A 27,175-nucleotide genomic window follows, 5' to 3' on the forward strand; every position below is an offset into this window, starting at 1 on the left:
CACCGTGGTAGAAATCGCCCTACCCAGCGAGTCCATAGTGTCGAGTCCACATCGGATTGCATGGCGCGCTGCATCTCTCCCATCGGCCAGGGCCGAGGAAAGCCGCGCCCGGGCCTCCTCCGGGCACAGTGGCAGCACGTCCTCCACCGCATCCCACAGAGTGGGAATAACGGTCCAAGAGACAGGTGGTGTTCAAAGACCGCAAGCCCAAACTGAGCGAAGAGAACAGCTTCTTACCAAACTGTTCCAGTCTCTTGGTATCCGGGTCCGGAGGAGAGGACGGGAAGGAGGATTGGGAGGTAGAGGCCTGGATAACCAGACTCTCAGGGGTGGGGTGTTGGGACAGAAAACTGGGGTCGCCCGGAGCAGGGCGGTGGCGCCTGGCAACGTTCCTATCCACAGGAGGGACTGTGGAGGGCTTGGACCAGGTGCCCTGCAGAACGTCAGTGAGGGCCTCATTGAATGGCAGCAGAGGCTCAGTGGAGCATGCGGCAGACTGAAGCACCTCAGTGAGGATGTTAGTCCTCACAGCCACGGCAGGCAGCTCAAGCCCAAGGGCCGTGGCCGCCTTGCGCAGCACCACAGAAAAAGCTGCACCCTCCTCCGAAGCCACAGTCGGAGGAGAGATGAATCCAGTGTCCGGAGAGGTATCCAACCCACTGGCCTCTCCCAGTTCATCTGCCCAGTCCTGTGCAAGTTGGCTCTGAAGGGCCATAGGGTCATCAGACCCCTCCCAGTCGCCCCCGTCATCCGATTCCTGGTAAACAGGAGGAATGATCGGAGCCGGTCGATAGACAATACGTGTCTCTAGCGGCGTCAGATGTGGCGTCGGGCGGCGCCGTATCGGCGTCGGGACCGGACAGGGGTTGAACCGGGGATCGACGTCGACCGGAGTCGGGGTTGGTATCGGTGTCGGCGCCAGCGGAGGAGGCGTAACGAGGTCGACCGGCGTCGACGGGGGCCCAGGCTCGGGCCCCTCGGGGACCTGCGGCGTCGGGGCCGGAGCCTCCAACGGCGCCGGGGCCGGAGCCGCCGGCATGCGAGCTCGGCCAGTCGAGTCCGCGGGGCCCGAAGGCGCGCCAGCGGGCGTCGACGGAGGGGCCAGGCTCCTCATGGCCGAGAGGAAGGCACTGACCTCCGCCGGCGTCGCGTCAGTCCCAGGGACCGTCGGGTATGGGGACTTGAACGGCTCCTGCGGAGCCGCGGGGTGGAGCCACCCGGACCCTCGGCCGAGTCGCGCGACCGACGAGGGGAGTCCGAAGAGCGGTGTCGCTTCTTGGACTTCTTGGAGTGCCTCGTCTTACCCGAAGACTTCAAGCCAGACGAGTGACGATGTCGAGTGCGGCTCCGGGACAGATCCTTGGACCTCCTCCTGGACCGGGATCGAGAGCGACGCGGAGCCGAGTGGCGAAGCTCGAGAAGCTTGCGGGACCGCTCCCGCCTAGCTTTCGAGGTCAGGGCCATACAATCGGAACATGACGCCGCGTCGTGGTGGAGGCCCAAGCAGTACAGGCACCGGCGGTGATGATCGGTCACCGACATCAGTCGGTGACAGTCGTCGCAGGCCTTGAAACCAGGCATCCTACCGGCACCAGAGTCGAGAATTGACCAAAAATAGTCAAAAAAAATAGTCAAAAATTGACTAAAGGGGTAGCTCTCCCGGATCTGCGCTTACTGGCGCGGAAAAAAGAAGAACGGACGTCAGCGCGCGAGGGCGGCGTCTAAGTACTCCGACGACGTCATTTCGGCGCACGACGCCGACGACGGACGCGGAGCCGCAGACGACGTCTAGCGACGCGCAAGGGGTATTGCTGACGAAAAATCTTCCGGATCCAGTCTGACGCCTGGGGATATTCTAAGGTGAGGAATCTAACTAACGTGTTTCTTTCAGATAACATGGGTAAAAGACATTATCATTTACAACGCCTATAGCTCTAACTCTCGGAAATGCATGACCGATTGCATTGCAAATGCTTATTGTCTCTTGGTGTGGCACCAGCAGTGGCAGAGTGGCATGTGCTGAGATACATGCTACCAGACTCCTTTCAGAAACGCTGTTCTTGGGTACCGGCTCCTGGCGCTCCTAGGACTCTGCGCTCGGCCTCCTTCCGCGAACTTGCTTGCCTCGAGGTCGATCCCTTCCCTCACTTCCGGTTCACCAGCAGTCGACCTTTACCCTAGTTTATGGGATATCCGAGTACTTTTTTCATGCCCAGTACAGCACACATAAGAATGTTGTTTACCAGTGCTACGGCCCCAAAAACTGCACTCTACAATGTCAAATGACGAGTGGAAACAGACCCCAAAGGAAGAAGATTTAAATGAACAGCTATTCTTTTAGGCTACAAGACGGAAGGTGCTAGGCTTTTCAAATTCGTAATATTTCAGTTTTGTTTTTCAGCAGTGAGTGCAGGGCTGCAGAACGTCAGCATTAGAGGATGTTCAAATATTTAAGTCTATGAACCTTCTTTGCCAGCCGTGTATTTTTCTTCTTTCAATGGAACTCTTCCATACAATTCGATCTATTGTGTTGTTCGGACTTCATGTTCAGGGACAGATAATGGCAGTTTTTAAGATGCATTTAACTTCGCAATCTAATTTCCACTGTGATATTTTTATCCAAGATAAGGAAAACCTATTTTAAGCGTTCGAAGAAAAAGCTCAGTGTTTTAAAATCAGCACATCTTACCAGCTGCTCAACGTTTCCATAACCATACTGCTCATTCAACCACCTTCTGCACAGAGTGATGCCAACACTAATCATGTCATTTGCCACTTGCTTCCGGTGTTCAGATTTAAAAGCCTTAAGGAAAACATGTTGCCATACAATCATGTTTTCAGCCTCTCCGACAGGAAATTCTCTGATAAATTCAATCTAAAAGAAACAGGTAAAATATATGCACAGTTTGTTAAAAATGGTTCAGACCTATTACCTGCTAAAGCTTTTCAGGATAAACAGTGAGCCAGTAGCAACCTAGTGTTTACACGGTACATTGAAATCTAGCTCTGTAATTAGCAAGTGAAAAAACCCGATGCTACTGGCTGATATTTGAAGCAGTTGACAGTTGTAAGGTCAAAACAATATGGTAATTGATGAACAGCTATTTAAATCACAACATTTGATGTAAACCCCGAATCAGAAATACTATGACATGCCCTCAAATATGTTGCAGAGAGAAACCATCCGACCTTAATAGCTTTACATGCAAAATAAACTAGCAGTAATGTAACACTTCACACAGTAATTCAAAAGAAAAGCACATTGAAAAACATCTTCCAACCTAGATGACTTACATGGGAATGCGCTAATTGTTCAATTCGCATAGTCTTCGGCAGGTATATACGGTATTGCTCCTTAATATCTGTCCTTTACGAAACGAGAGGTATTGGCTACTGATACAGAACGCGTCAGAAACAATTCCTCACAAAAGAAGACTAAAACTTTTAAAGTTTCAGACGGCACAAAGAGCAAGAGTTCTTCTGCTCATCAAACCCTGTCCCTAGCCATGAATCACGAACCAGTCCAAACATGCAAGATTTAAGTGCAGGAAATGTTCTGAGAGAATGAATGTGTCTGTGTCGAAATGGAGAAAAATTTTAAAAAGCAAGGAGTTCCAAAAGATAACGTTTCCTTAACTGACCATCCCAATCTCTACCACTTTCCAAAGTTGTTGGCTATCTGATTTCAAAGCCCAAAATGCACAAAGGAAAACTGCACAAACAATCAGTCCGTAGGTTAATTGGTTGCGTGGAAAAGCCAATCTAATAGCAGCATTTTTTTTTTTAAATACTTAATTGATTTTCACAAGGTATACAGAAGGGGTATAGCAGGGTAGGTAAGGGTATCCAAGGCATCATTTTCATGTGTATACATTTATCGATAACGCAAGCCTAACCCGGGCGACCACTGGTATAAGAAACAAGCATTTACAATGCAATGGTCTCGGCAATATTATAGGTAGAGCTATTGGTATTGCTCATTATTTTTTTATCATTTTTGTATCCCTAAATAAATGGCATTGTCATTTCTATTGGCAATAGCCTTTTTTTTTGCATATGTGATACCTATTGCATTAGCAGAGAGAGAGTGAGGTAGTGAGATAGAGAGAGAGAGTGAGGTATTGAAATAGAGAGTGAGGTAGAGAGCGAGAGTGAGGTAGAGAGCGAGAGTGAGGTAGTGAGATAGAGAGTGAGGTAGTGAGATAGAGAGTGAGGTAGATAGAGAGTGAGGTAGATAGAGAGTGAGGTAGATAGAGAGTGAGGTAGATAGAGAGTGAGGTAGTGAGGGAGAGGGATGTTGTGAGGTAGTGATATATAAGCATAGAGTGATGTTGTGAGATAGAGAGGTAGTGAAAGAGAGAGTGAAAGTGAGTTAGTGAGATAGAAAGAGTGAGATAGAGAGTGATTGTAGCGTGCCGCCGTGTTTTAACTGAGGTGGGGTGGGGGGTGTTTTTGTGCCCCAGCGGCTGTTTGTTGCGTTGGAGCTGGGACACCAGAGGCGAGGCAAGGGGGAGGATGCGCAGGTAGAGATAGAGGCGGGGGAGGCGGGGCTGTGTGGAGTGGGCTATGTCTCCGACCCTGGAGGGGTTGTTGGCACAGGGATGCAGAGCTGCTGGTCACTGTCCTATGGGGGGGACAATATGCGTGGATGGGCGTGCTGGTGGACAGGGAGTGTGTGAGCAAACTATGCAGGCCCCTCCCCAAGTTAATACCCCACGCTCGACCGGGGATTTATGACGATGAATTATGGAGGGTATTAAGGATGTTACAAGATATTTAGAGGAGTTTCTGCACTAATATGGGAGAGGAAGGCGGTTACAGAAGCTGACAGTGCCAGGGCGCATTCAGGACGATTGAGGCTGTGTGGTGCGGTCGCCCCAGGGAAGTATCTGCGGGATGATGTCAATGAGGACACCCCAACCGTGGCCCGAACGGATCGGAAAGAGGAGGACCCCCCCGCCACCAGCCTCGAAAGCGACCAGGGAGCCACACAGATCATCAGTCACTCGAGGGGCTTTGGTGCGAGCATAGGGATCGGAAGAGCATCTCCCTCCCTTCCCCCATGTCTGGACTCAATCGGTCAGTTTAGAACTCTCGGCATTGTTCCACCGCCACCCTGTGTCAGCACCCTCATTTACCTGTCCACTTTGGACGTGCGTCGGTTCACCTCCCACGCGTGGAGCCGCAAAAGCCGGATGCCAGCGCGTCCATCTGGGCGCTGCTTTTAAAGGCAATCTACGCTTCACGCAGCCTGTCGCGTCAGGGATCAGCACCATGCCACAACGTGTCATGTGGTATAGGGGGGTGTGTCCAGGTCGTTATGGGATACATCGGCCCTGGTCGTGCAGCGGCCATCTTGTAGTGTTGTAAAGCGTATTTCAGCACTAGTGCTCACACCAGTAGTAACCTGTGTAACTGCGTTTCTATTCAGCCAAAACTTGAAAGCATTAAGGGAATCATGTGCTGGGTCAGTCGCGGTGTAATAAAGGCACCCTACATGCTTGTTGTGTGTAGTGTTGATAAAGCGTGTGTCAGCGCTGGTGATCACACCCGTGGTGAGCTGTGTCACGAAGCGTATATTTAAGCCAGAAAGTTTTTTAAAGCATAAAGGGAATCACATGTCGGGTCAATCGTGGGGTAGTGATGGCACCTTAAATGCGTAAACTCGCCAATAGGTTTGTTCAGAACTACATCCATAAGGGGACTCTACGGGTAGTCTGAGACTGTAGACATGGTGAAGGCTCATAGAAGTCTTACCTGGCTTGATGCAAGTGCTGCCAAAGTCACGTGTTATGTGCGCGGGCCATGCAGGTATCACGGGCTAGAATCACAGGCTTAAAAGGAGTACACTCCCCAGCCGTGGCCTGGTGAATAACCCCACCGCTGTCCAGAGTTAGGGTGTAATGTCGTGGTGTGTCTAACTCCCTATCAGGCTGATGGTTATGGCTAGAACATACGGAGACACCACCGCCTTTCTCCGAGGCGAAGCAGAAATGCCTCGGAGAAAGGCAGAGGCGTTTCCGGATTCGGGGGCGTGTTTTTCTTTATCTCCTCCAGCCAATGGCAAGAGGAGAGTAATGAGAAAAGTAGCAAAAAACACGCCCCCGAATCCGAAAAGGACGGGGCCTGTTCGGAGAGACAAACCTCTTCTCCAATGGCTGGCCAGCATTCAAGAGGCCAGCCAATGGAGAAGAGGGGAGGGTTCAAGCCCCTCTTCTCCAAGTCATTAAATCTCGCGAGCGAGACTGCGCAAGCACAGCCTTCGCTAGCCGAGACCTAAAAAAAGGACAGGTAGAGGTAAGGAAAAAGGAAAGAAAAAGAGAAGATGGGGGGAGCCACGGGTTGGTGAGCTGTGAACATCGCTTTGCATATCTATGCATATGTTTGCACAAGGGTGTCCTATATTGGCAACTTTACATAACATGACAGTCTAGTGCCCGTAACCGTGAACCTTTCACTTGAATACAATTATACAGATGGAACGACAGTAATGTCCCCGGATAAGACTCCGTGGTGAGCTCTTTATTCAAGGAGGTTCATAGGAGTCTAGAAACGCGTCTCAAGAGTTCCACAGCGTCCTGGATGACTGTTTCCATGGAGAGCTCCTCTATGATGGATGATCCAGTTTAACCAGCTCTTGTACAACGTCTTGCTCGTGTCTTAGAACTATTTTCACTGCAGAGGTTAGTAACAGGTCAAGTAGGTCTTTGTCAGAGTCATTTCTCAGGATAGTGCTTATACAGGCCGTGGGTAAATTTAAGAAGTCTCTGACCACATTACATTTAAACACACCATTGATGAAGGCAAAGATGTTGTCCAAAAATGATTTAAGTAAAGTACACTGAAAGATGAGGTGGGCTAAGTCCCCCGTCTCCCGGTTACAGTTCAAGCATGTTGCATAATTTCGGAGCCCTAAAACAAATAATCAGGCAGGGATCCAAAATGCCTTGTGTAGTAGCCAGAAATTGGTTTGGGAGAGAACAGGGGAGATCTTATAACGTGAGACGGATCTCCATAGTGAGGGCAATTCATGCTCCTATGGTGGTTCTGGGGGCAATTGCCCCCAATAGGCTATGACCTTATCATTACATTTGGAGGATTTTGCGCGGAGGAGTTTGTATATCAGTGATACCTGGTGGCCCAGTTTGTTAATAAACAAGTTACTTACGTTCGGTAATGATATATCTGTAAGAAACATTAGTTCGTTAGATTCCTTCCCTTAGAATATCTCCAGGCGTCATGCTGGATCCGGAAAGATTTTTCGTCAGCAATACCCTTGCGCGTCGCTAGGCGTCGTCTGCGGCTCTGCGTCTGTCGTCGGCGTTGTGATCGCCGGGATGACGTTGGAGTACTTAGAGGCCGCCCTCGCGCGCTGACGTCAGTTCTTGTACATAGCTTTCCTTTGCCAGGAACGCAGAGCCATGCAAGAGACAGACATTGGTGCCATGAATCTAGGGCCCTGAAAGGGATGGCCTTAACCCTAGATATCAGTTCGCAGAACGGGGAGGATGGGTGGGGCGGTAAGGAATCTAACTAACTAATGTTTCTTACAGATATATTGTTACCGAAGGTAAGTAACTTGTTCATCTAACAGAAACACGTTAGTTAGATTCCTTACCTTAGAATAGATACCCCAGCAATACCAACCCTGGTGGTGGGTCTGCGAACCAAGATCACAAAAACAAGTCCTGGAGAACGGAACGGCCAAAGAAGCAGTCTCTCCGGACTTGGCTGTCCAGGCAGTTATGCTTGGTAAACGTGTGCAGTGAGGCCCACGTTGCTGCCTGACAAATGTCCTGCAGAAGGACTCCCCGTCCCAGGGCAGTAGCAGCCGCTGTGGCCCGAGTGGAATGGGCCCTCAGCCCCACAGGAGGTTCCTTCATTGCCAAGGAATAACAGGCCTTAATGCACAAAACAACCCACCGAGAGATGGTTCGCTTAAGCACCACCGGTCCCTTCTTAGCGCCCACGTAGCCAACAAAGAGTTGGTCGTCCACCCGGAACTGTTTCGTGCGGTCCAGATAGAAGGACAGCGCTCATTTTGGGTCCAGACGGTGGAGCCTCTCTTCCTCTTTCGAGGGCGGCCGAAAGAAGGTGGGCAGTGTAACAGACTGGCCAATGTGAAAGGCAGTTACCACCTTAGGGAGAAAGGGAGGACGAGTCCTGAGAACAACCTTGTTTGGATGGACAGAAAGGAAAGGAGGCTTAGAAGAAAGAGCCTGGAGTACACTCACCCGTCTAGCGGAGCGGATAGCAACCAGGAAGGCAGTCTTAAGAGTCAGAAGACAAAGAGGGCGAGTATGAAGTGGCTCAAAGGGAGCGCACATCAGATAGGTCAATACCAGGTTCAAATCCCACTGAGGCATTATGAAAGGGACAGGAAGAAACATATGAGTAATGCCCTTAAAGAATCGAGTAACAATAGGGGATTTGAAAAGAGAAGGCTGATCAGGAAGCCGCAAGAAGGCAGAAATAGCCTAAAGATAACCCTTGAGGGTGCCCAACGCAGAGCGCTGCCGGGCCAGGGAAAGAAGAAAGAGGAGAAACTCAGAAAGAGAGGCGGAAAGGGGATCCACAGCCTTTGCTGTGCACCATGCCACAAATATGTTCCACCTGTAGGCGTATACCGATTTTGTGGAGGGACGCCTGGCTGCCAGAATAACATTACAGACTTCAGGAGGCAAGTCAAGTGGCATCAACTGCTGCCGCTCAATCTCCACGCATGGAGGTGGAGGCTGGACAGGTTCGGGTGGAGGACCGTCCCCTGCTGCTGCGACAGAAGGTCCTCCTGAAGAGGCAGTCGAATCGGGGGATCGATCGATAGACTGAGTAGCTGGGGATACCAGTATCTTCGTGCCCAATCCGGAGCCACAAGGATGACTTGGGCCCGGTCGCGCCTGATCTTCTTCAGCACTCTGGGCAGAAGTGGTATAGGCGGAAAGGCGTACAATAGACTGCAATTCCACTCGCGACGAAAAGCATCGCTGAGCGAGTGCCGCCCTGGAAATTCCAGGGCGCTGAACTGATGACATTGCGTGTTCTCTTCGGTGGCGAATAGATCTAACCAAGGCTCTCCCCACTGCTGAAAGAGGCCTTGCGCCACGTCCGAGTTCAGACGCCATTCGTGATCCATCATGCACCGGCGGCTGAGTTCGTCCACCCTGGAGTGCAGAGAACCTGCCAGGTGTTGAACCACCAGCGTGATGCCCTGATGTTCCAGCCATGTCCTGAGGTGCAGAGCCTCCTGACAAACGGTCCAGGACCAACCCCGCCCTGTTTGTTGCAATACCACATGGCGGTGGTGTTGTCCGTGAACACCTGCACTAACCTTTCCCGGACAGAGGGAAGGAATGCCTTCAGTGCAAGCCGGATTGCCCGCAGCTCCAATAGGTTGATATGGAGCCGGGACTCCGCCGGAGACCAGAGGCCTTTGATCTCCGCCTCTCCCATGTGGCCCCCCCATCCCAGGAGGGACGCATCCGTCACCACTACGTGCTTCGGTTGGGGTAGGGAGAGGGATCTGCCACTGACCCAATCGCGGTTCGTGAGCCACCAATGCAACTGCCTTGCAGTGCCTTCTGAGATCAAGACATGGTCAGAAAGGTTGTCCCGATGCTGGGCCCACTGAAACTTCAGGTCCCACTGCAGAGTCTGCATCCGCCACCTGGTGTGATGTACCAGCAGGATGCAGGAGGCCATCAGACCCAGAAGCCGCAGCACCAACCTGACCGAAACCCGGGATAAACGCCAAAAGATCGGAATCAGAGCCTGAATATCCCGAACCCGCTGTTCCGGAGGATAGACCCGGATGCGCCGAGTCCAGAACCACTCCGATGAAGAGGAGCTTCTGGGAGGGACTCAGATGCGAATTCGGCACATTGATGGAAAACCCCAGCAAATGCAGGAGGTTGGCCATAGTCTGGAGGTGGGAGACGACTGCTTGGGGCGAGCCCGCCTTCAACAACCAGTCGTCGAGATAGGGTAAGACTGGAACCCCTAATCTGCGCAGATGAGCTGCGACCACCGCCATTACTTTCGTTAACACCCGAGGGGCACTGGTGAGGCCGAAGGGGAGCACGGTAAACTGAAAGTGCTCGTGGCCTACCGTGAACCGCAGGTAATGCTGGTGGGCGGGTAGGACGGGGATGTGGAAATAAGCGTCCTGCAAGTCCAACACTACCATCCAGTCTCCAGGGTATAGGGCAGCCAGAACCTGAGCTAAGGTGAGCATCTTGAACTTCTCCTTCCGGAGGAAGGCACTGACGCTCCTGAGGTCCAAGATAGGACGTAGACCCCCTTTGCCCTTCTTGGGAATCAGAAAGTAGTGGGAGTGACAACCCTGACCTACTTCTGGGCCAGGAACGCGCTCGATGCCCCGCTTGGCCAAGAGGGCCATAACTTCCTCCTGCAGAAGTTGCAAGTGATCCCCCGACATGCGGTGGTACTGCGGTGGCATGGCTGGAGGGGTCGCCTCGAAGGGGAGGGAGTAGCCCCTTCGGACGATTTGCAGCACCCACTGGTCCAGTGGAGCAGGTGATTGCGAACTCTGCCTCCCACTGGCGCGGAATGGGCCTGAAAGCTCAGACTAGGAGGGCTTTGAGGCGGATGCTGCTGGGGCAGATGTGGACAGACCGGCTCTGTGTCCCCCTGCTCCGCCTCGGTGGAATCCGCGACCGCGTTGAGGCTGGTTCTGCGGCCTGTGGCTAGACGGACGTGAGGGGGCGCCCCTTCCTTAGCCACGAAAGGGGCGAAAAGCGGAAGTTTGCGGGCGCTGGGCCGAGAGGCCCAAGGACTTGGCCGTATCCCTGGAGTCCTTAAAGCGCTCCAGCGCACTATCCGCTTTGTCGCCAAAAAGGTGGCGGCCATCGAAGGGCATGTCCATGAGAAATTCGTGGATCTCAGCCAGGCGTGGCGACGAATCGCCACCATGGTCGCAATTGCCCTGCCTAGCGAGTCCATTGTGTCCTGTCCACATCGAATTGAATATCGTGCCGCATCCCGCCCCTCGGCAAGAGCCTGGGCGAGCCGTGTCCGAGCCTCCTCCGGACACTGGGGCAGCACGTCCGCCACCGTATCCCACAAGGAGTGGGGGTAATGGTCCAAAAGGCTTGCGGTGTTGATAGACCGGAGGGAGGAGAACAGTATCTTCCCAAACTGTTCCAACCTTTTGGCTTCCCTGTAGGAGAGTAGGGTCTGCTTTCTATGTTCACCCCCACTTTTTGCTTTTGCTTTACTGGTTTTCGACTTAGATGTGGCTGTGGGCCTGCTAACCAGACCCACAGCCCTGCTGTTCTCTCTCTAAATTGATACTATGTACTTTAGGTGCATAACCCATTTGGATAAGATCACCTTATTGGCCCCTGTACAGTGTTCCTTAGGTACCCAGGGCATAGGTGTATCCTAGGCCTACCAGGGGCTGCAGCATGTATTGTGCCACCCCTGGCCTGGCCTTCCATTATGACACAACTGGCTGATCACTCAGCTGGGGCAAGGTTGTGTAGTCACTCCTTGCTTAGGTGTAGTATTCCTATACCTAACTTACCTATAGACACATGTGCACCTATCAGTCACTCCTATGGCAGGCCTTAACAATCCGGGAGGCAGAGTGCTTGGTAACATGTGAGATGGTGCTCTAGCATGAGCTGAGCCTGTCTGCAGCTTTCGGAACCATGTCCTTATAGCTGTTCTACGATATAGCCTACCATATACTCTTAAAGTGCCTTATAATCTTAAACGGTTATGGTAACTATGGTTTGGCTTTATCAAAACATGTCGTGTAAGGTGTCTAACACTTTGGAATAATACCCCCATACCATTTCTGGGGATGAGGATATTATCCCTCCCTTCTAGAGGGAGAAGACATGTTGAAACCTACTTACCCGGTTAAAGTTAACCAGAGCCCCAGCATCACAAAATGGATGCTGCTGCCACAGACACAAGTCTGACCTCCTGCTGCTGGGAGTGATCCCGGCAAGGGAGGCTTGGACACTAGGTTTCCTGCCTTGGGAGGTGCGAGCACCACCCCAGACAGGCCTTAGTGTATTGGGGCAGGGAGGGATGAAAAGAATGAGACATGCCTGGGGCACACAAGGTGTCCCGTGCATAGTCCAGTTCAAACCGGTGCTGGGGCACTCCAGCCCCAGTCCTGGCGCGAAACTGGACAAAGGGAAGGGGGTGTAACCACCCCCCTCCCAGGTCCCACCCATAAGGCGTGACCTAGCAGGTAACCCAGCCCCCCAGATTAGTATAAGAGTGGTAGCTGGGCCCCAGGAGATTAGATTATCCTGAACCTGCAACTTGAACAGAAACTCTGGACCTTCGACATTCGACGAAAGAAGAAGACTGAAGAATCTCCCTTGTGGCCAAGGAGTGGCTACCCTGTGCAAACAGGCACCATCAAGAGACTACCCTTTGCTTTGCTGAAGTTCTACGAGGGACCGACTGCAGAGCCCGACCAGAGCCTTGACTTCCAGACTTCTCCGACCCTGATCCACATCCACAGCCGAGCTGAGATCCGTGGAGGTGACGAGAGACATGGGACCGGCTACCTGGGAAAAGTGGCTAGTATCTTTCAGCGCAGCTTCTGAGGCACCCTCGAAGTTGTGCACCGGGGATTGAGAAGCCCCAACCCCAAGCACCATCTGCACCGAAGATTAGCCCCCCACACTCCACGAGTCCTGCGTGGGGCCCTTCTGCATTTTCCTGCTTGCCGCGTCTGTCCGGTTGCTTGCCCGTTGGCTAGTGGCCTTTGTGACGACGCATCCAGAAATCTTCACCGCTGGTTTGGCTCCTCCAGACTGGCTCCCGCTTCCTTGCAAAAGAGAAGCACCCCAGACCTTCCTGGTCTGCACCAGAAGCAAGTCCTCCGTTCTTCGTGGGTTCCGCTTGTCAAGGCTTGGTGAGTCCTAGTCCAACTTCGACGACGCCGACAGCAAGAGCCTTCGTGGGACAGCTCGCCTCCTGGTCCTGGTCGTCCTCGACGTTCCCTGGTCCTCGTGGCTGCAGCGACAAGCTTCACCTTCAGCGACAAGCTTCACGACATCGCCTGGTTCCTTCCTGGTTCCACGTGGTCACTGGCTAGTGACCTTGACTCTGTCCCTTCTGCTTGCAGGTCTCCTCTCTTCTTGATCCCAGCCTCGGGATCCACCGGACACTCTTCACTGACTGCCTGTCAGTAACTTTCCTTCAGGCATCCATAGAAGTCCACGACGAAACCCGACGCAAGTTCACACCTATGCACCCGCAGCCTGTGGGCTAGGTAACTTGGGTACTTCGGTGCTCACAAGGGTAGTGACTATCCTAGGGTCTAGTTTCCGAGTCTCGACTCTCTAGCTGCTTTAGAAGTGTCCTTAAACTGTTAATTGCTAACAACTACTATTTCTATCGACTTTTACGCATTACGCGTGAGTGTTTCCACTCTGCACCTGAATCCCGTGGGCCTCCCACTTCCTAACTGTTGCTAGTGTAGTGTAGCCCCAGCGATTCCCTAGGCCTATCCTATTTCCGTGACAGTGGTCCTTATACCACTTACTTAGTATATGGTTTGCGTGGCCCCTAGGGCCTAACTGTATTACTTACCTGTGTGACTTAATGTATGCTTAAATAAGACTGTGTTGTACTTACCTCTAATCTCATAAAGAGTGCTGAGGGTTTGATTAGAATAAATACACTTTATTTTATATATATATCTGTTGTGGTGTCCTTTCATTTGGTATTCAAGGGATTATATATGGTATCACAGCTGGCTTCACATGCCATTCAGAGTTTAGCCTAAGACTTCTCTTGTCCATGCTACCACTAGGATAGCTGGTCTATAAGGTTGACTTTACAACCAATCACCATAAGGGTTGTTTGGACTGATATAAGGTGTACACTAGAACTAGTGACATCATACATCAGGCCAACTTCTCACATTGGTGGCAGAGGTTGGGATCTGAGCTTGCTGTTGTAATACCATTGTAATCTTGAGATACTAAATTGAAAGATCACACAGATATTGTTTAGGTACATATAACATAGATTATAATACTTAAGTCCTACTGGACTTAGTGGTTGTAGGGAGTAACACACCCTGACTACAACTACTAGAGAGGTTTAGTAGATACAACCAGTGTAGGTAGGTGCACACACCACCCTCACTAGAATCATGTCCCTGAATGGAGATCACACTGGTGCTCCCTCAGGAGAAGAGAATCCTAGACAGATTCCCTCTAGATATGATGCATTCACTTTCCAGGAGATGAGACAACTGTGTACCTCCAGGAGATTAAAACAGGGTTCCAACCCTACCCTTAGACAGCTAGTGAAGCTTCTGGAGGCCTATGATGCTGAAAGAGCTGCCACGTATGGTGCCATAGCTGTAGATAAGGGTCTACCCACCACAGAGGAGTCAGATGGGGCTTCAGATGAAGAGGTAGACAGCCAGGGCCAAGTAGGAAGACTTAGCCAGGCTAACCTACGCTTACATGGGAGTTTGCATGGGGTCCCCCCATACAGACCCCCAAGTGGGCTTAACCAGAGAAGCAGGAGGAACAGATCCCCTTCAAGGGAATCCATCCACTCCCATGTCTCTAGCATCTCTAGTGTTTCCTCTCACAGGGGAATGACTTCCCCTGAGAGAAGGGAGCATGAAGCCAGAATGAGGGAAGCTAATCTGAGGATTCAGAGGGAAGAACTTGCCCTTGCCAAGGAGAAGCTTGCTCTGGCTAGAGAGCAAACGTTAAGTGGGTCAGAACCCACTGGTGGCAGCAATATCCCTAAGGATAGAGACAGGCACTATGATAATAGAAACCTGAGCAAGATTGTCCCTCCCTACAAGTGTGGGGATGACATCCACAAATGGATAACTGCTTTGGAGAGAGCTTGCAAAGTACAGCAGGTACCCCAAAGTCAGTGGGCAGCTATCTTGTGGCTCTCCTTCTCTGAGAAAGGTAGAGACAAGCTCCTCACAGTTAGTGATGAGGATGCAGACAATTACACTGTCCTGAAGAGTGCTCTAATTGATGGGTTTGGCCTAACCACTGAACAATACAGGTTGTTGTTCAGGGATACCCAGAAGACACAGACTCAGGACTGGACTGACTTTGTAGATAGTGCCACTAAGGCTCTGGAAGGCTGGCTAGTGGGAAGTAAGGTTAAGGACTATACAGGATTGTATAATTTGATCATGAGAGAGCAAATCCTTAACAACTGTCAAAACCAGCTACTGCATCAACACCTGATTGATTCTGATCGGACTTCTCCCCAAGAATTGGGAAAGAAGGCAGATAGATGGGTCAGGACTAGAGTTAAGCAGAAAAACCAGAACCAGGGCGGTGATCAGAAAAAGGCAGACCAGAAGGGTAATGATCAGAAACAAAAAGACCAGAAGTCTTCACCAGGCCCCCAAAAGGCTCAGGGGGAGGGTGGTCCCAAAAAGGATAAAAAGAAAGATGGCCAAAAGAAACCATGGTGCAACTATTGTAAGTCCAACTCACATTGGTTTAATGAGTGCACCAAAAAGGATAAGTCCCCAGCCACCATTGCCCCTAAGGCAACTGTACCCCCTAGTCCAGCTGTAAGTGGTGGTTCCCAGCAAAAGGGTGTAGTAGGGTTAACCCTGGGAACTGAGGAGGATTCTGGCCTAGTCAGAATACCTACTCAGGCTGTTCTGATCTGTGATGGGGACTTAGCTTTGTCCTCTACTGTAGGCCCCAGTAACCTGGGCAAGTACAGACAGACTCCTTTTATCAACCAAAGAATGGCTCAGGCCTACAGGGACACTGGGGCTAGTGTCACAATGGTGACACCTGCCTTTGTGGACCCTGGACAGATCATACTAGGTGAGAATTACCTAGTGACCAACGCTAGCAATGCCACTACCTCCCATAGTGTGGCTATTGTTAACTTCTCCTGGGGAGGGGTAACTGGCCTCAAGAAAGTTGTTGTTAGTTCAGACCTTCCTGTAGAGTGTTTACTGGGCAATGATCTTGAAACTTCAGTTTGGTCTGAAGTGGAGTATAGGACCCATGCAGAAATGCTGGGAATAGATGCACATGTCCTTGCTGTGACCAGGTCACAGGCCAAAAAGTGCACCACTGAACAAGTGCTGGATCCTGAAACTATGGACCAGTCACAACCCAAGAGAAAGAGCAGTAGGGTTAAGGCTGTGCCTTCCCCCCTGCCTCAGGTAGTGGATTAGCCCTCCCAGGAGGATGATTCTGAGAGCCCTGAAGGAACTGTCCTAGAAGAACTTGAACCTGATCAGGTTGAGGTTCTTGGGACAGGGGGACCTTCAATGGCAGATCTGAGGCAGGCTCAATTAGACTGCCCCTCTCTTGAACCCCTCAGACAGCTGGCTGCTGCTGAGGCTGCAGGGAATGCTCAAGGTACCCATAGAGTGTATTGGGATGAAGGGCTACTATACTCAGAGGCTAGAGACCCCAAGCCTGGTGCATCCAGGAGGTTGGTCATACCACTGAAGTTCAGAGGCTTCCTTCTTACCTTGGCCCATGATATTCCCCTTGCAGGACATTTAGGCCAGAACAAGACTTGGGACAGGCTTGTCCCTCACTTTCACTGGCCCCATATGTCAGAAGATACTAAGGAGTTTTGTCGCTCCTGTGTCACCTGCCAAGCCAGTGGCAAATCAGGTGGCACCACAAAGGCCCCCCTCATACCACTACCTGTGGTGGGGGTTCCCTTTGAAAGAGTGGGCATAGATATTGTAGGACCAATGGACCCACAAACAGCATCTGGGCACAGATTCATACTGGTGATAGTGGACCATGCCACCAGGTATCCAGAAGCTATTCCCCTGAGGACCACAACAGCTCCTGTTGTGGCAAGGGCCCTGCTTGGAGTATTCTCCAGAGTGGGCTTTCCAAAGGAGGTCATTTCTGACAGAGGTGCCAACTTCATGTCAGGATACTTGACTGCAATGTGGAAGGAGTGTGGTGTGAACTACAAGTTCACCACACCCTATCACCCACAGTGCAATGGGCTTGTTGAGAGATTCAACAAGACCCTAAAGGGAATGATAAAAGGTTTACCAGACAAGCTTAGGCGAAGATGGGACATCCTTTTACCCTGCCTTCTGTTTGCTTACAGAGAGGTCCCACAAAAGGGGGTTGGCTACAGCCCTTTTGAGCTTTTGTTTGGGCATCCTGTAAGAGGACCCCTATGTTTGGTGAGGGAAGGATGGGAGAGACCTCTCAGACAACCCAAACTTGATATAGTGGATTATGTACTTGGTCTCCGCTCCAGGATGTCAGAGTATATGAAGAAGGCTTCTAAAAACCTTGAGGCAAGCCAAGAACTCCAAAAAGCTTGGCATGACCAAAAGGCTGTGCTGACTGTTTACCAGCCAGGGCAGAAAGTGTGGGTGTTGGAGCCAGTGGCCCCCGCAGCACTCCAAGACAAATGGTCTGGACCCCACACTATTGTTGAGAAAAAGGGAGAAGTCACCTACTTGGTGGACCTTGGGACTCCCAGAAGCCCCCACAGGGTGCTTCATGTCAACAGATTGAAGGCATATGTTGACAGGGCAGACATGGGCTTACTCATGGCTACAGATGAGGGGCAGGAGGAAGAGAGTGACCCTCTCCCAGACCTGTTGACTCAGAACCCTGATGATGGCTCAGTTGATGGTGTGGTCTTTTCTGACAGCCTCACTGTCCATCAGCAACAGGACTGCAGACAGGTTCTGCAATCCTACAGACATATGTTCTCTCTGACCCCAAGTCAGACAAACTGGTGCACCCATGAGGTGGACACTGGTGACAGTCTGCCTGTGAAGAGTAAAATCTACAGGCAACCTGACCATGTCAGGGACTGCATAAAAGTTGAGGTACAAAAGATGTTGGAGCTGGGAGTCATTGAACCTTCAGAGAGCCCATGGGCTAGTCCTGTAGTCCTTGTGCCAAAGCCTCACACCCAAGATGGTAAGAGAGAGATGAGGTTTTGCGTGGATTACAGAGGTCTCAATGCTGTCACTAGGACAGATGCCCACCCAATACCTAGGGCAGATGAGCTCATTGACAGACTGGCAGCTGCTAAGTTTTTGAGCACATTTGACCTAACAGCAGGCTACTGGCAAATCAGACTAGCTGAGAATGCAAAGGCCAAAACTGCTTTCTCGACCCCAGGAGGACATTATCAATTTGTGGTAATGCCCTTTGGTTTGAAGAATGCACCTGCCACTTTCCAAAGGTTGGTGAATGAAGTCCTTACTGGGTTGGATGATTATTGTGCAGCTTATCTTGATGATATTGCTGTCTTTAACTCCACCTGGGAGGATCACCTGCTCCACCTGAGGAATGTTTTAGAGGCCCTGCAAAAGGCAGGCCTCACTATCAAGGCCACTAAGTGCCAGATAGGGCAGAGCAAGGTTGTATACCTGGGCCACCTAGTTGGTGGGGGTCAGGTTCAACCACTGGAGAGCAAGATCCAGACCATAAAGGACTGGACTCCTCCAACTACCCAGACTCAGGTCAGAGCTTTCTTGGGCCTGACTGGGTACTACAGAAAGTTTGTTAAGAACTATGGGTCCATTGTGACACCACTTAATGACTTGACCTCCAAGAAGATGCCAAAGAAAGTTCAGTGGACAGTAAGCTGTCAAAAAGCATTTGATGACCTGAAGCAGGCCATGTGCAGTGCACCTATTCTGAAAAGTCCAGACTACTCCAAAGAGTTCATTGTCCAGACAGATGCTTCTGAGTTAGGTGTGGGAGCTGTTCTTTCACAACTGAATGTAGATGGTCAAGACCAGCCCATTGCTTTTATAAGTAGAAGGCTGACCCCTAGAGAGAAACGTTGGTCAGCTATTGAGAGGGAGGCCTTTGCTGTGGTTTGGGCCCTTTAGAAGCTGAGGCCATACTTGTTTGGCACTCACTTCAAGATTCAGACAGACCATAAGCCCCTCTTGTGGCTGAATCAGATGAAGGGTGAAAATCCCAAACTTCTTAGGTGGTCCATTTCCCTACAGGGGATGGACTTCACAGTGGAACATAGACCTGGGACTGACCATGCCAATGCAGATGGACTCTCCAGATATTTCCACTTAGAACATGAAGACTCAACTGGTCGAGGTTAGTTTAATGTCCCTAAGTTTGGGGGGGGGGGTTGTGTAAGAGAGTAGGGTCTGCTTTCTATGTTCACCCCCACTTTTTGCTTTTGCTTTACTAGTTTTCGACTTAGATGTGGCTGTGGGCCTGCTAACCAGACCCACAGCCCTGCTGTTCTCTCTCTAAATTGATACTATGTACTTTAGGTGCATAACCCATTTGGATAGGATCACCTTATTGGCCCCTGTACAGTGTACCTTAGGTACCCAGGGCATAGGTGTATCCTAGGCCTACCAGGGGCTGCAGCATGTATTGTGCCACCCCTGGCCTGGCCTTCCATTATGACACAACTGGCTGATCACTCAGCTGGGGCAAGGTTGTGTAGTCACTCCTTGCTTAGGTGTAGTATTCCTATACCTAACTTACCTATAGACACATGTGCACCTATCAGCCACTCCTATGGCAGGCCTTAACAATCCTGGAGGCAGAGTGCTTGGTAACATGTGAGATGGTGCTCTAGCATGAGCTGAGCCTGTCTGCAGCTTTCGGAACCCTTATAGCTGTTCTATGATATAGCCTACCATATACTCTTAAAGTGCCTTATAATCTTAAACGGTTATGGTAACTATGGTTTGGCTTTATCAAAACATGTCGTGTAAGGTGTCTAACACTTTGGAATAATACCCCCATCCCATTTCTGGGGATGAGGATATTATCCCTCCCTTCTAGAGGGAGAAGACATGTTGTAACCTACTTACCCGGTTAAAGTTAACCAGAGCCCCAGCATCACAAAATGGATGCTGCTGCCACAGACACAAGTCTGACCTCCTGCTGCTGCTGGGAGTGATCCCGGCAAGGGAGGCTTGGACAATAGGTTTCCTGCCTTGGGAGGTGCGAGCACCACCCCAGACAGGCCTTAGTGTATTGGGGCAGGGAGGGATGAAAAGAATGAGACATGCCTGGGGCACACAAGGTGTCCCGTGCATAGTCCAGTTCAAACCGGTGCTGGGGCACTCCAGCCCCAGTCCTGGCGCGAAACTGGACAAAGGGAAGGGGGTGCAACCACCCCCCTCCCAGGTCCCACCCATAAGGCGTGACCTAGCAGGTAACCCAGCCCCCCAGATTAGTATAAGAGTGGTAGCTGGGCCCCAGGAGATTAGATTATCCTGAACCTGCAACTTGAACAGAAACTCTGGACCTTCGACATTCGACGAAAGAAGAAGACTGAAGAATCTCCCTTGTGGCCAAGGAGTGGCTACCCTGTGCAAACAGGCACCATCAAGAGACTAACCTTTGCTGAAGTTCTACGAGGGACCGACTGCAGAGCCCGACCAGAGACTTGACTTCCAGACTTCTCCGACCCTGATCCACATCCACAGCCGAGCTGAGATCCGTGGAGGCGGCGAGAGACGTGGGACCGGCTACCTGGGAAAAGTGGCTAGTATCTTTCAGCGCAGCTTCTGAGGCACCCTCGAAGTTGTGCACCGGGGATTGAGAAGCCCCAACCCCAAGCACCATCTGCACCGAAGATCAGCCCCCCACACTCCACGAGTCCTGCGTGGGGCCCTTCTGCATTTTCCTGCTTGCCGCGTCTGTCCGGTTGCTTGCCCGTTGGCTAGTGGCCTTTGTGACGACGCATCCAGAAATCTTCACCGCTGGTTTGGCTCCTCCAGACTGGCTCCCGCTTCCTTGCAAAAGAGAAGCACCCCAGACCTTCCTGGTCTGCACCAGAAGCAAGTCCTCCGTTCTTCGTGGGTTCCGCTTGCCAAGGCTTGGTGAGTCCTAGTTCAACTTTGACACCGCCGACAGCAAGAGCCTTCGTGGAACAGCTCGCCTTCCTGGTTCCACGTGGTCACTGGCTAGTGACCTTGACTCTGTCCCTTCTGCTTGCAGGTCTCCTCTCTTCTTGATCCCAGCCTCGGGATCCACCGGACACTCTTTACTGACTGCCTGTCAGCAACTTTCCTTCAGGCATCCATAGAAGTCCACGACGAAACCCGACGCAAGTTCACACCTATGCACCCGCAGCCTGTGGGCTAGGTAACTTGGGTACTTCGGTGCTCACAAGGGTAGTGACTATCCTAGGATCTAGTTTCAGAGTCTCGACTCTCTAGCTGCTTTAGAAGTGTCCTTAAACTGTTAATTGCTAACAACTACTATTTCTATCGACTTTTACGCATTACGCGTGAGTGTTTCCACTCTGCACCTGAATCCCGTGGGCCTCCCACTTCCTAACTGTTGCTAGTGTAGTGTAGCCCCAGCGATTCCCTAGGCCTAGGCCTATCCTATTTCTGTGACAGTGGTCCTTATACCACTTACTTAGTATATGGTTTGCGTGGCCCCTAGGGCCTAACTGTATTACTTACCTGTGTGACTTAATATATGCTTATATAAGACTGTGTTGTACTTACCTCTAATCTCATAAAGAGTGCTGAGGGTTTGATTAGAATAAATACACTTTATTTTATATATATATCTGTTGTGGTGTCCTTTCATTTGGTATTCAAAGGATTATATATGGTATCACAGCTGGCTTCACATGCCATTCAGAGTTTAGCCTAAGACTGCTCTTGTCCATGCTACCACTAGGATAGCTGGTCTATAAGGTTGACTTTACAACCAATCACCATAAGGGTATTTGGACTGATATAAGGTGTACACTAGAACTAGTGACATCATACATCAGGCCAACTTCTCACATTCCCGATCCGGGGGAGCGGACGGGAAGGTGGTCTGGGAGGTCGAGGCCTGGATAACCAGGCTCTCGGGCGTGGGGTGCACCGACAGAAAGCTGGGGTCGCCCGGTGCGGGGCGGTGGCGCCGTGCCACGTTCCGGTCCACAGGAGGGACTGTGGAGGGCTTGGACCAGGTGCCCATCAAAATGTCGGTCAGTGCTTCATTGAACTGCAGCAGAGGCTCCGAGGAGTTTACTGGCGGTTGAAGCACTTCAGTGAGGAGATTAGTCCTCACGGCCACAGCAGGGAGCTCCAGCCCAAGGGCTTCGACCGCCTTGCACAGCACCACAGAATATGTAGCACCCTCCTCCGTAGCCACGGATGGAGGAGAGATTAAGCCAGTGTCAGGGGAGGTGTCAAGACCACTGGCATCCCCCAGCTCTTCTGCCCAGTACTGAGATAACTGGCACTGCTGTACCAGAGGGTCCTCAGACCCCTCCTAGTCGTCCCCGTCATCCGACTCCTGGTAGACCGGTGGAAGGGTCGGAGCCGGACGGAAGATGAACCTGTCATCCATCGGTGCCAGATCCGGACCGAGACTGAACCTGGGGACGACGTCGCCCGAAGACGGCGCCAGGGGCGGCACCGAAGGGGTCGGCACCGGGGGAGGGGGCGTAAAGTCAACCGGCATCGACCGGGATCCAGGCCAGAATCCCACGGGGGCCTGCGGCGTCGGGACTGAAGTCGACGACGGCACCGGGGCCAGAGCCGCCGGCTCGCTAGGCCTCCCAGTCGAGCCTGCGGGGCCCGAAGGCGCGCCGGCAGGCGTCGACGGCGGAGCCAGACTCCTCATGGCCACGAGGAAGTCTCTGATCTCCGCCGGAGTCGCGTCAGACCCAGGGACCAGAGAGTATGGGGTCAGACGCGACTACCGCAGCTCCAATGGAGCCGCGCGGGTGGTGCCACCCGAACCCTCAGCCGCGCGACTGGCGCGGGGAGTCAGAAGAGCGATGTCGCCTCTTCGACTTCCACTTACTGTGCCTCGACTTACCGGAATGCGAGGACTTCGACCCCGACGAGCGGTGATGGCTGCGGCTCCACAACCGGTCCCTCGACCTCCTCCTCGACCGGGACCGTGAGCGGCGCGGAGCCGACTGCCGGATTTCGAGCAGCTTGCGGGACCGCTTCCGCCTAGCCTTCGAGTTCAAGGCCCGGCAGTCGAGGCACGACTCGGCATCATGGTCGGCCCCAAGGCAGTAGAGACACCAGCGGTGATGATCCTTGACCGACATCAGTCGGTGACAGGCGTCGCACGGTTTGAATCCAGGCATCCCTACCGGCACTAGAGTCGAGGTCGAATGGAAAGGGAACCAAAAGAGTTCAAAAAGTTTAGTCAAAAAGGGACTAAAAGAGTATGTTGTTCCCGGATCGGCGCTTACAGGCGCGGAAAAAAGAAGAACTGACGTCAGCGCGCGAGGGCGGTATCTAAGTACTCCGACGACGGACGCGGAGTCGCAGACGACGCCTAGCGACACGCAAGGGTATTGCTGACGAAAAATCTTTCCGGATCCAGCCTGACGCCTGGGGATATTCTAAGGTAAGGAATCTAATTAACGTGTTTCTTTCAGATATTTGTTTGCTGCTGCTTGGTTCGTGCACCGCTGAAAGCAGAGGAACCGCGAGCATGACTTTGGCTGGTGGGCTGTGTGCAGGATCTTTCTTTCACCGGAGGTGACTGTTGTGCGGAAAGAGGTGCGGGAGCTCTGAGGATTGCGTAAAAGCTTACCCGGGAGTGCGAGTACCAGCGGCCCCTCTGCTTGCTGGACATTGGCCGCAGCTGGTGACTCTTCCCGGCCCCTCCCCCCTTCTCTTCAAAGCGCCTCGCGGCCCCCGTTTCGCGGGAGCCGCTCGGAGACAGACTTTGGCTGGTGGGCTGTGTGCAGGATCTTTCTTTCACCGGAGGTGACTGTTGTGCGGAAAGAGGTGCGGGAGCTCTGAGGATAGCGTAAAAGCTTACCCGGGACTGCGAGTACCAGCTTAACTATAACGCGTACGCGGGACGCGTCCGGGGCGAGTCCCGGGCGAAGCCTGGGCAAAGGGTGGGCACTCTAAGGCCCTCAGAGGCCGAGTGGGGCTGGGCGGGGCCCGGTTATTTAGTGTTCATTTTTCTGTTCCATTTGTGGCAGTTGAACTGTGTTCCTATGGCGTCAGGTCATGATGTAGGTAGTGGGATAAAGTCGGGTGGGCTGTCAAATGGTTGCCTGGATAACTATTTTAAGAGAGTTCAGTCGGATGACGACAGGGAAATGCAAATGGCTGATCGACGGACTGAGCGTCGTCGCTCAGTTGAAAACCTAAAATTAAGGGTTTCACATGACTATGTCGTCCACGCTTCCCCTAGGGTTGGAGGTAGCTTGACCGGTAATGATGACCCTTTTGTACGAGAGAATATGCCTCCCGTGTCGCGGGATCGTCCTTCCTCAATCTGTGTCCCGACTGAAACCCCTCCCCCCACCTCGATTAGTGTACATGCAGATCCCACAAAACAGTTTCCTTGCCGTGGCAAAGTGGCCAGGAAGAAACCTAATAATACAGAATTGGGTAAGGTCCATGGCCCTCCGCCACGGAAAATAAGACGCAAGGGGGGGGGGGTGAGCAAGGTTAAACCCAAGTCAAGTTACTCTGAGTTTGGGAAACATACAATGACCACTACCAACCCAGTGTCAGCGGTCGCTCTCGGTAGTCTGCCTGAATCGCCCACCTCTTTTGCCCCTGTTGGCCTTGATTCAATTGTTAACGGTCTTGAGGCTTCGCCTAATTCTGTTGAACCGACGCAGCAGGCGGCACTCTCTCCCATTTTATTAGACTCGTTGAGAGTCTTGGTTAGTTCCCTCATTTCCCCTATTATTGAGACCTTGACGAGGGTGGAGCAGAGATTGTTGGACATTGAATCTATACTAACAAGTAAGGGTAACCCGGGTAAAGTTCAGCCATATAGGGCCGTCCCTCCCTCCCCTTCCAGTTCCCTTTCTACTATTAATCCTCCTAAGGACATCCTCCAATCTAGTGTAGCTACCCCTCAGTCATCCAACTTGAGAGAGCCAAACCATCACAGGCAGGTGCCTCCCACTGTTGATAAAATAGTGGTTGTAAATCCTGTTAGTGACTGTGGGGGGGAATTCATTGGCACCTCTAGGGAATATTCGGGAGGTGTGGGGGAGTAATAGCCACAAAGGGGCCCTGGGGAATCATGGGCCGCAGGTAGAACTACCCCCAGAAGCTGTTCCCCTGGTGGTTGTCCTGACGGGTGTGCCCATATTGGCTGCTAATAAGAGGGAAAGTTTTACCCAGTTGAAAAATAAAACCATTTACTGGTTAAGTAAATATAGACCGATTGACAAGGGTATCAATGGTGAGATACTCCATGTTAGGCGTCTCCCCTGGCTTGGAGGTAGATCCAAAGATATTAAGGGGGATATAGTGGTGATCAACTTTAGAGATCCAGTTGCAGTTATTCATATATTAAATTGCCCAATGGGATATGGTACTAACTGCATTAACCCAAGAGCTCTGACATATTTTTATCCTAGATCACTGGTATTTCCACTACCCAACACAAGTGATCATGTTCCTTTTTACCCACCTCTTCCCCCGGGACCTTTCACTGGCCATTCAGCATTAGATTCCCAGGGGTGGAACATTGTTCCACCTAGGTCCAATAGTACAATCATCCGAAGATTGGATCATTCGAGACCCTTCATCCCCCTGGAGACAGGGAATAGGTTTGAAGTGTTTTCCGGTATGGACGAGTGCGACTGAAGTTTACAGTACATGCCGGGTCCTTCAGGCTGTTCAGGTGCAGCTAGTTTAGAGGGAAATAGCCCAGAGGTGTCTGGAGTGGTCATGGGTTCTGATAGTGTAAGCAAGGTTGCACTGCCATATCCCAGTTTCGACTCCGTTAGTGCCCAAGCTCACACTCGCGACCCGCCAATAGGGTCCAGAGTAGATGGCTATCAACTTCTAAACTCACCAATTCCACTCGCAGTTACCATCGACCCTGTTTCTAGTGGGTTGGTAGGTATCGAGGGGGCCAGTTTGGTTGGGAATACTGGTGACAAGGAGGTCATTCACTTGATCTCATGGAATGTGGCCGGATTTAAAAAAAAAAAGATAGAGCTCCCGGAATGGAACAACTTTATTGAAAAGTTTGATGTTTGTTTGTTCCAAGAAACATGGTGTATGTCCCCTGTACATAAATCTGACTATGCAACTTTTTGGCAGCCCGCTTATAGTTGCGGGAAGGGAAGACCTGCAGGTGGTTCACATGTTTGGATAAAAATAGAACTAAATTGGGTGGTTTCTACTCACGAATCATCCTCCAGAGATATCCAACATCTTTCATTTGCAGGCTGTAAGAAGGATAGTAGGATTGACCTATTTAACATCTACTCTAGAGGGTCCCCGGGTGACAATATTCCATCTACCTTTACACTTTTAGAACAGGCTTTGGCCAACTGCCCCCCTACTTCTAAACTTTTTGTGGGTGGGGATTTTAATTGTACTTTTGAACCTCTTAGTGGTGATGATCCCCTGGGCACGGAAGATGAGGATTCCAGATGGTCTATCCCTCCCTTGTCATTAGCCCCGATTAAGAAATGGTCTTCCAAGGCAATCCAGATAAATGCCCTTACGGTGGAATATAATTTAAGAGCTTTAAATGGCAGGTCACCCTCTGACCATGACGGTGCTATGACTTTTAATAGACTAACCGGACCTTCCAGAATTGATTATATTCTACTGGATGTTACACTCTGGCAAGATTTAATAGACATGGAGGTGGTTCCCTCACAGGACAGTGATCACAACCCTCTATGTATGAAGATACGGTGGGCCAATTGTAATGGTGGCTCGAGAAGTGCCCCTCTGAGGTTAACCAAAGAAGTGATCCCTTATAATGGTAACCGCAGGTTGAAATGGGATAAGGTTCACCTCCAGACTGAGAACCTGGCAAGGATCAGGGTGCACATTGAAGAGATGACGACGGAGTTGGTGGGTCTTGATTCGGCTTTAGATAGTACCCAGGTGACATCCCTTGCCTTGGTCTACAAAAACGCCATTGTGGAAGTAGTTAAATACTTCATATCACAGGGTAAATGTGGCAGATTGAACAATATATTGCCCAAACCTAGCAATCCTTGGTACTCCGCTCAGTGCAAGGCAATAAGGAAGGAGTTAACTGTTGCCTTGCGAAATAAAAACCAACCTCTAGTTAGATCAGTGAGGAAGGAGTATGTGAAGGAAATGGCCTGGGCCAAAAGAGATTGGGAGGAACAGCATTGGCAGGACCTCAAATGTGCTTCTAGTAAAAGGAATGCCTTTTTGTTTTGGAAATTGATTAATAATGCAAGGCAGCGTACCAAGCCAGTTTTAGTTAATCACATAACTAGTCTTCAA

At 51.3% G+C, this 27,175-nt stretch overlaps 1 protein-coding gene across 1 annotated transcript in view; it reads right to left on the minus strand.

The window, feature by feature from the left end:
- The window catches only part of LOC146856663 (FIGNL1-interacting regulator of recombination and mitosis-like), a 1,639,010-nt gene that overhangs the window by 808,856 nt on the left and 802,979 nt on the right, over positions 1-27,175 (minus strand). The window contains exon 8 of the mRNA XM_085654838.1: positions 2,690-2,875. Within this exon, the coding sequence (XP_085510964.1) occupies positions 2,690-2,875 (186 nt within the window). The remainder of the gene's footprint in view (positions 1-2,689; positions 2,876-27,175) is intronic.

Source organism: Triturus cristatus, chromosome 4_1, assembly GCF_964204655.1.
Source record: "Triturus cristatus chromosome 4_1, aTriCri1.1, whole genome shotgun sequence".
Taxonomy (NCBI): domain Eukaryota; kingdom Metazoa; phylum Chordata; class Amphibia; order Caudata; family Salamandridae; genus Triturus; species Triturus cristatus.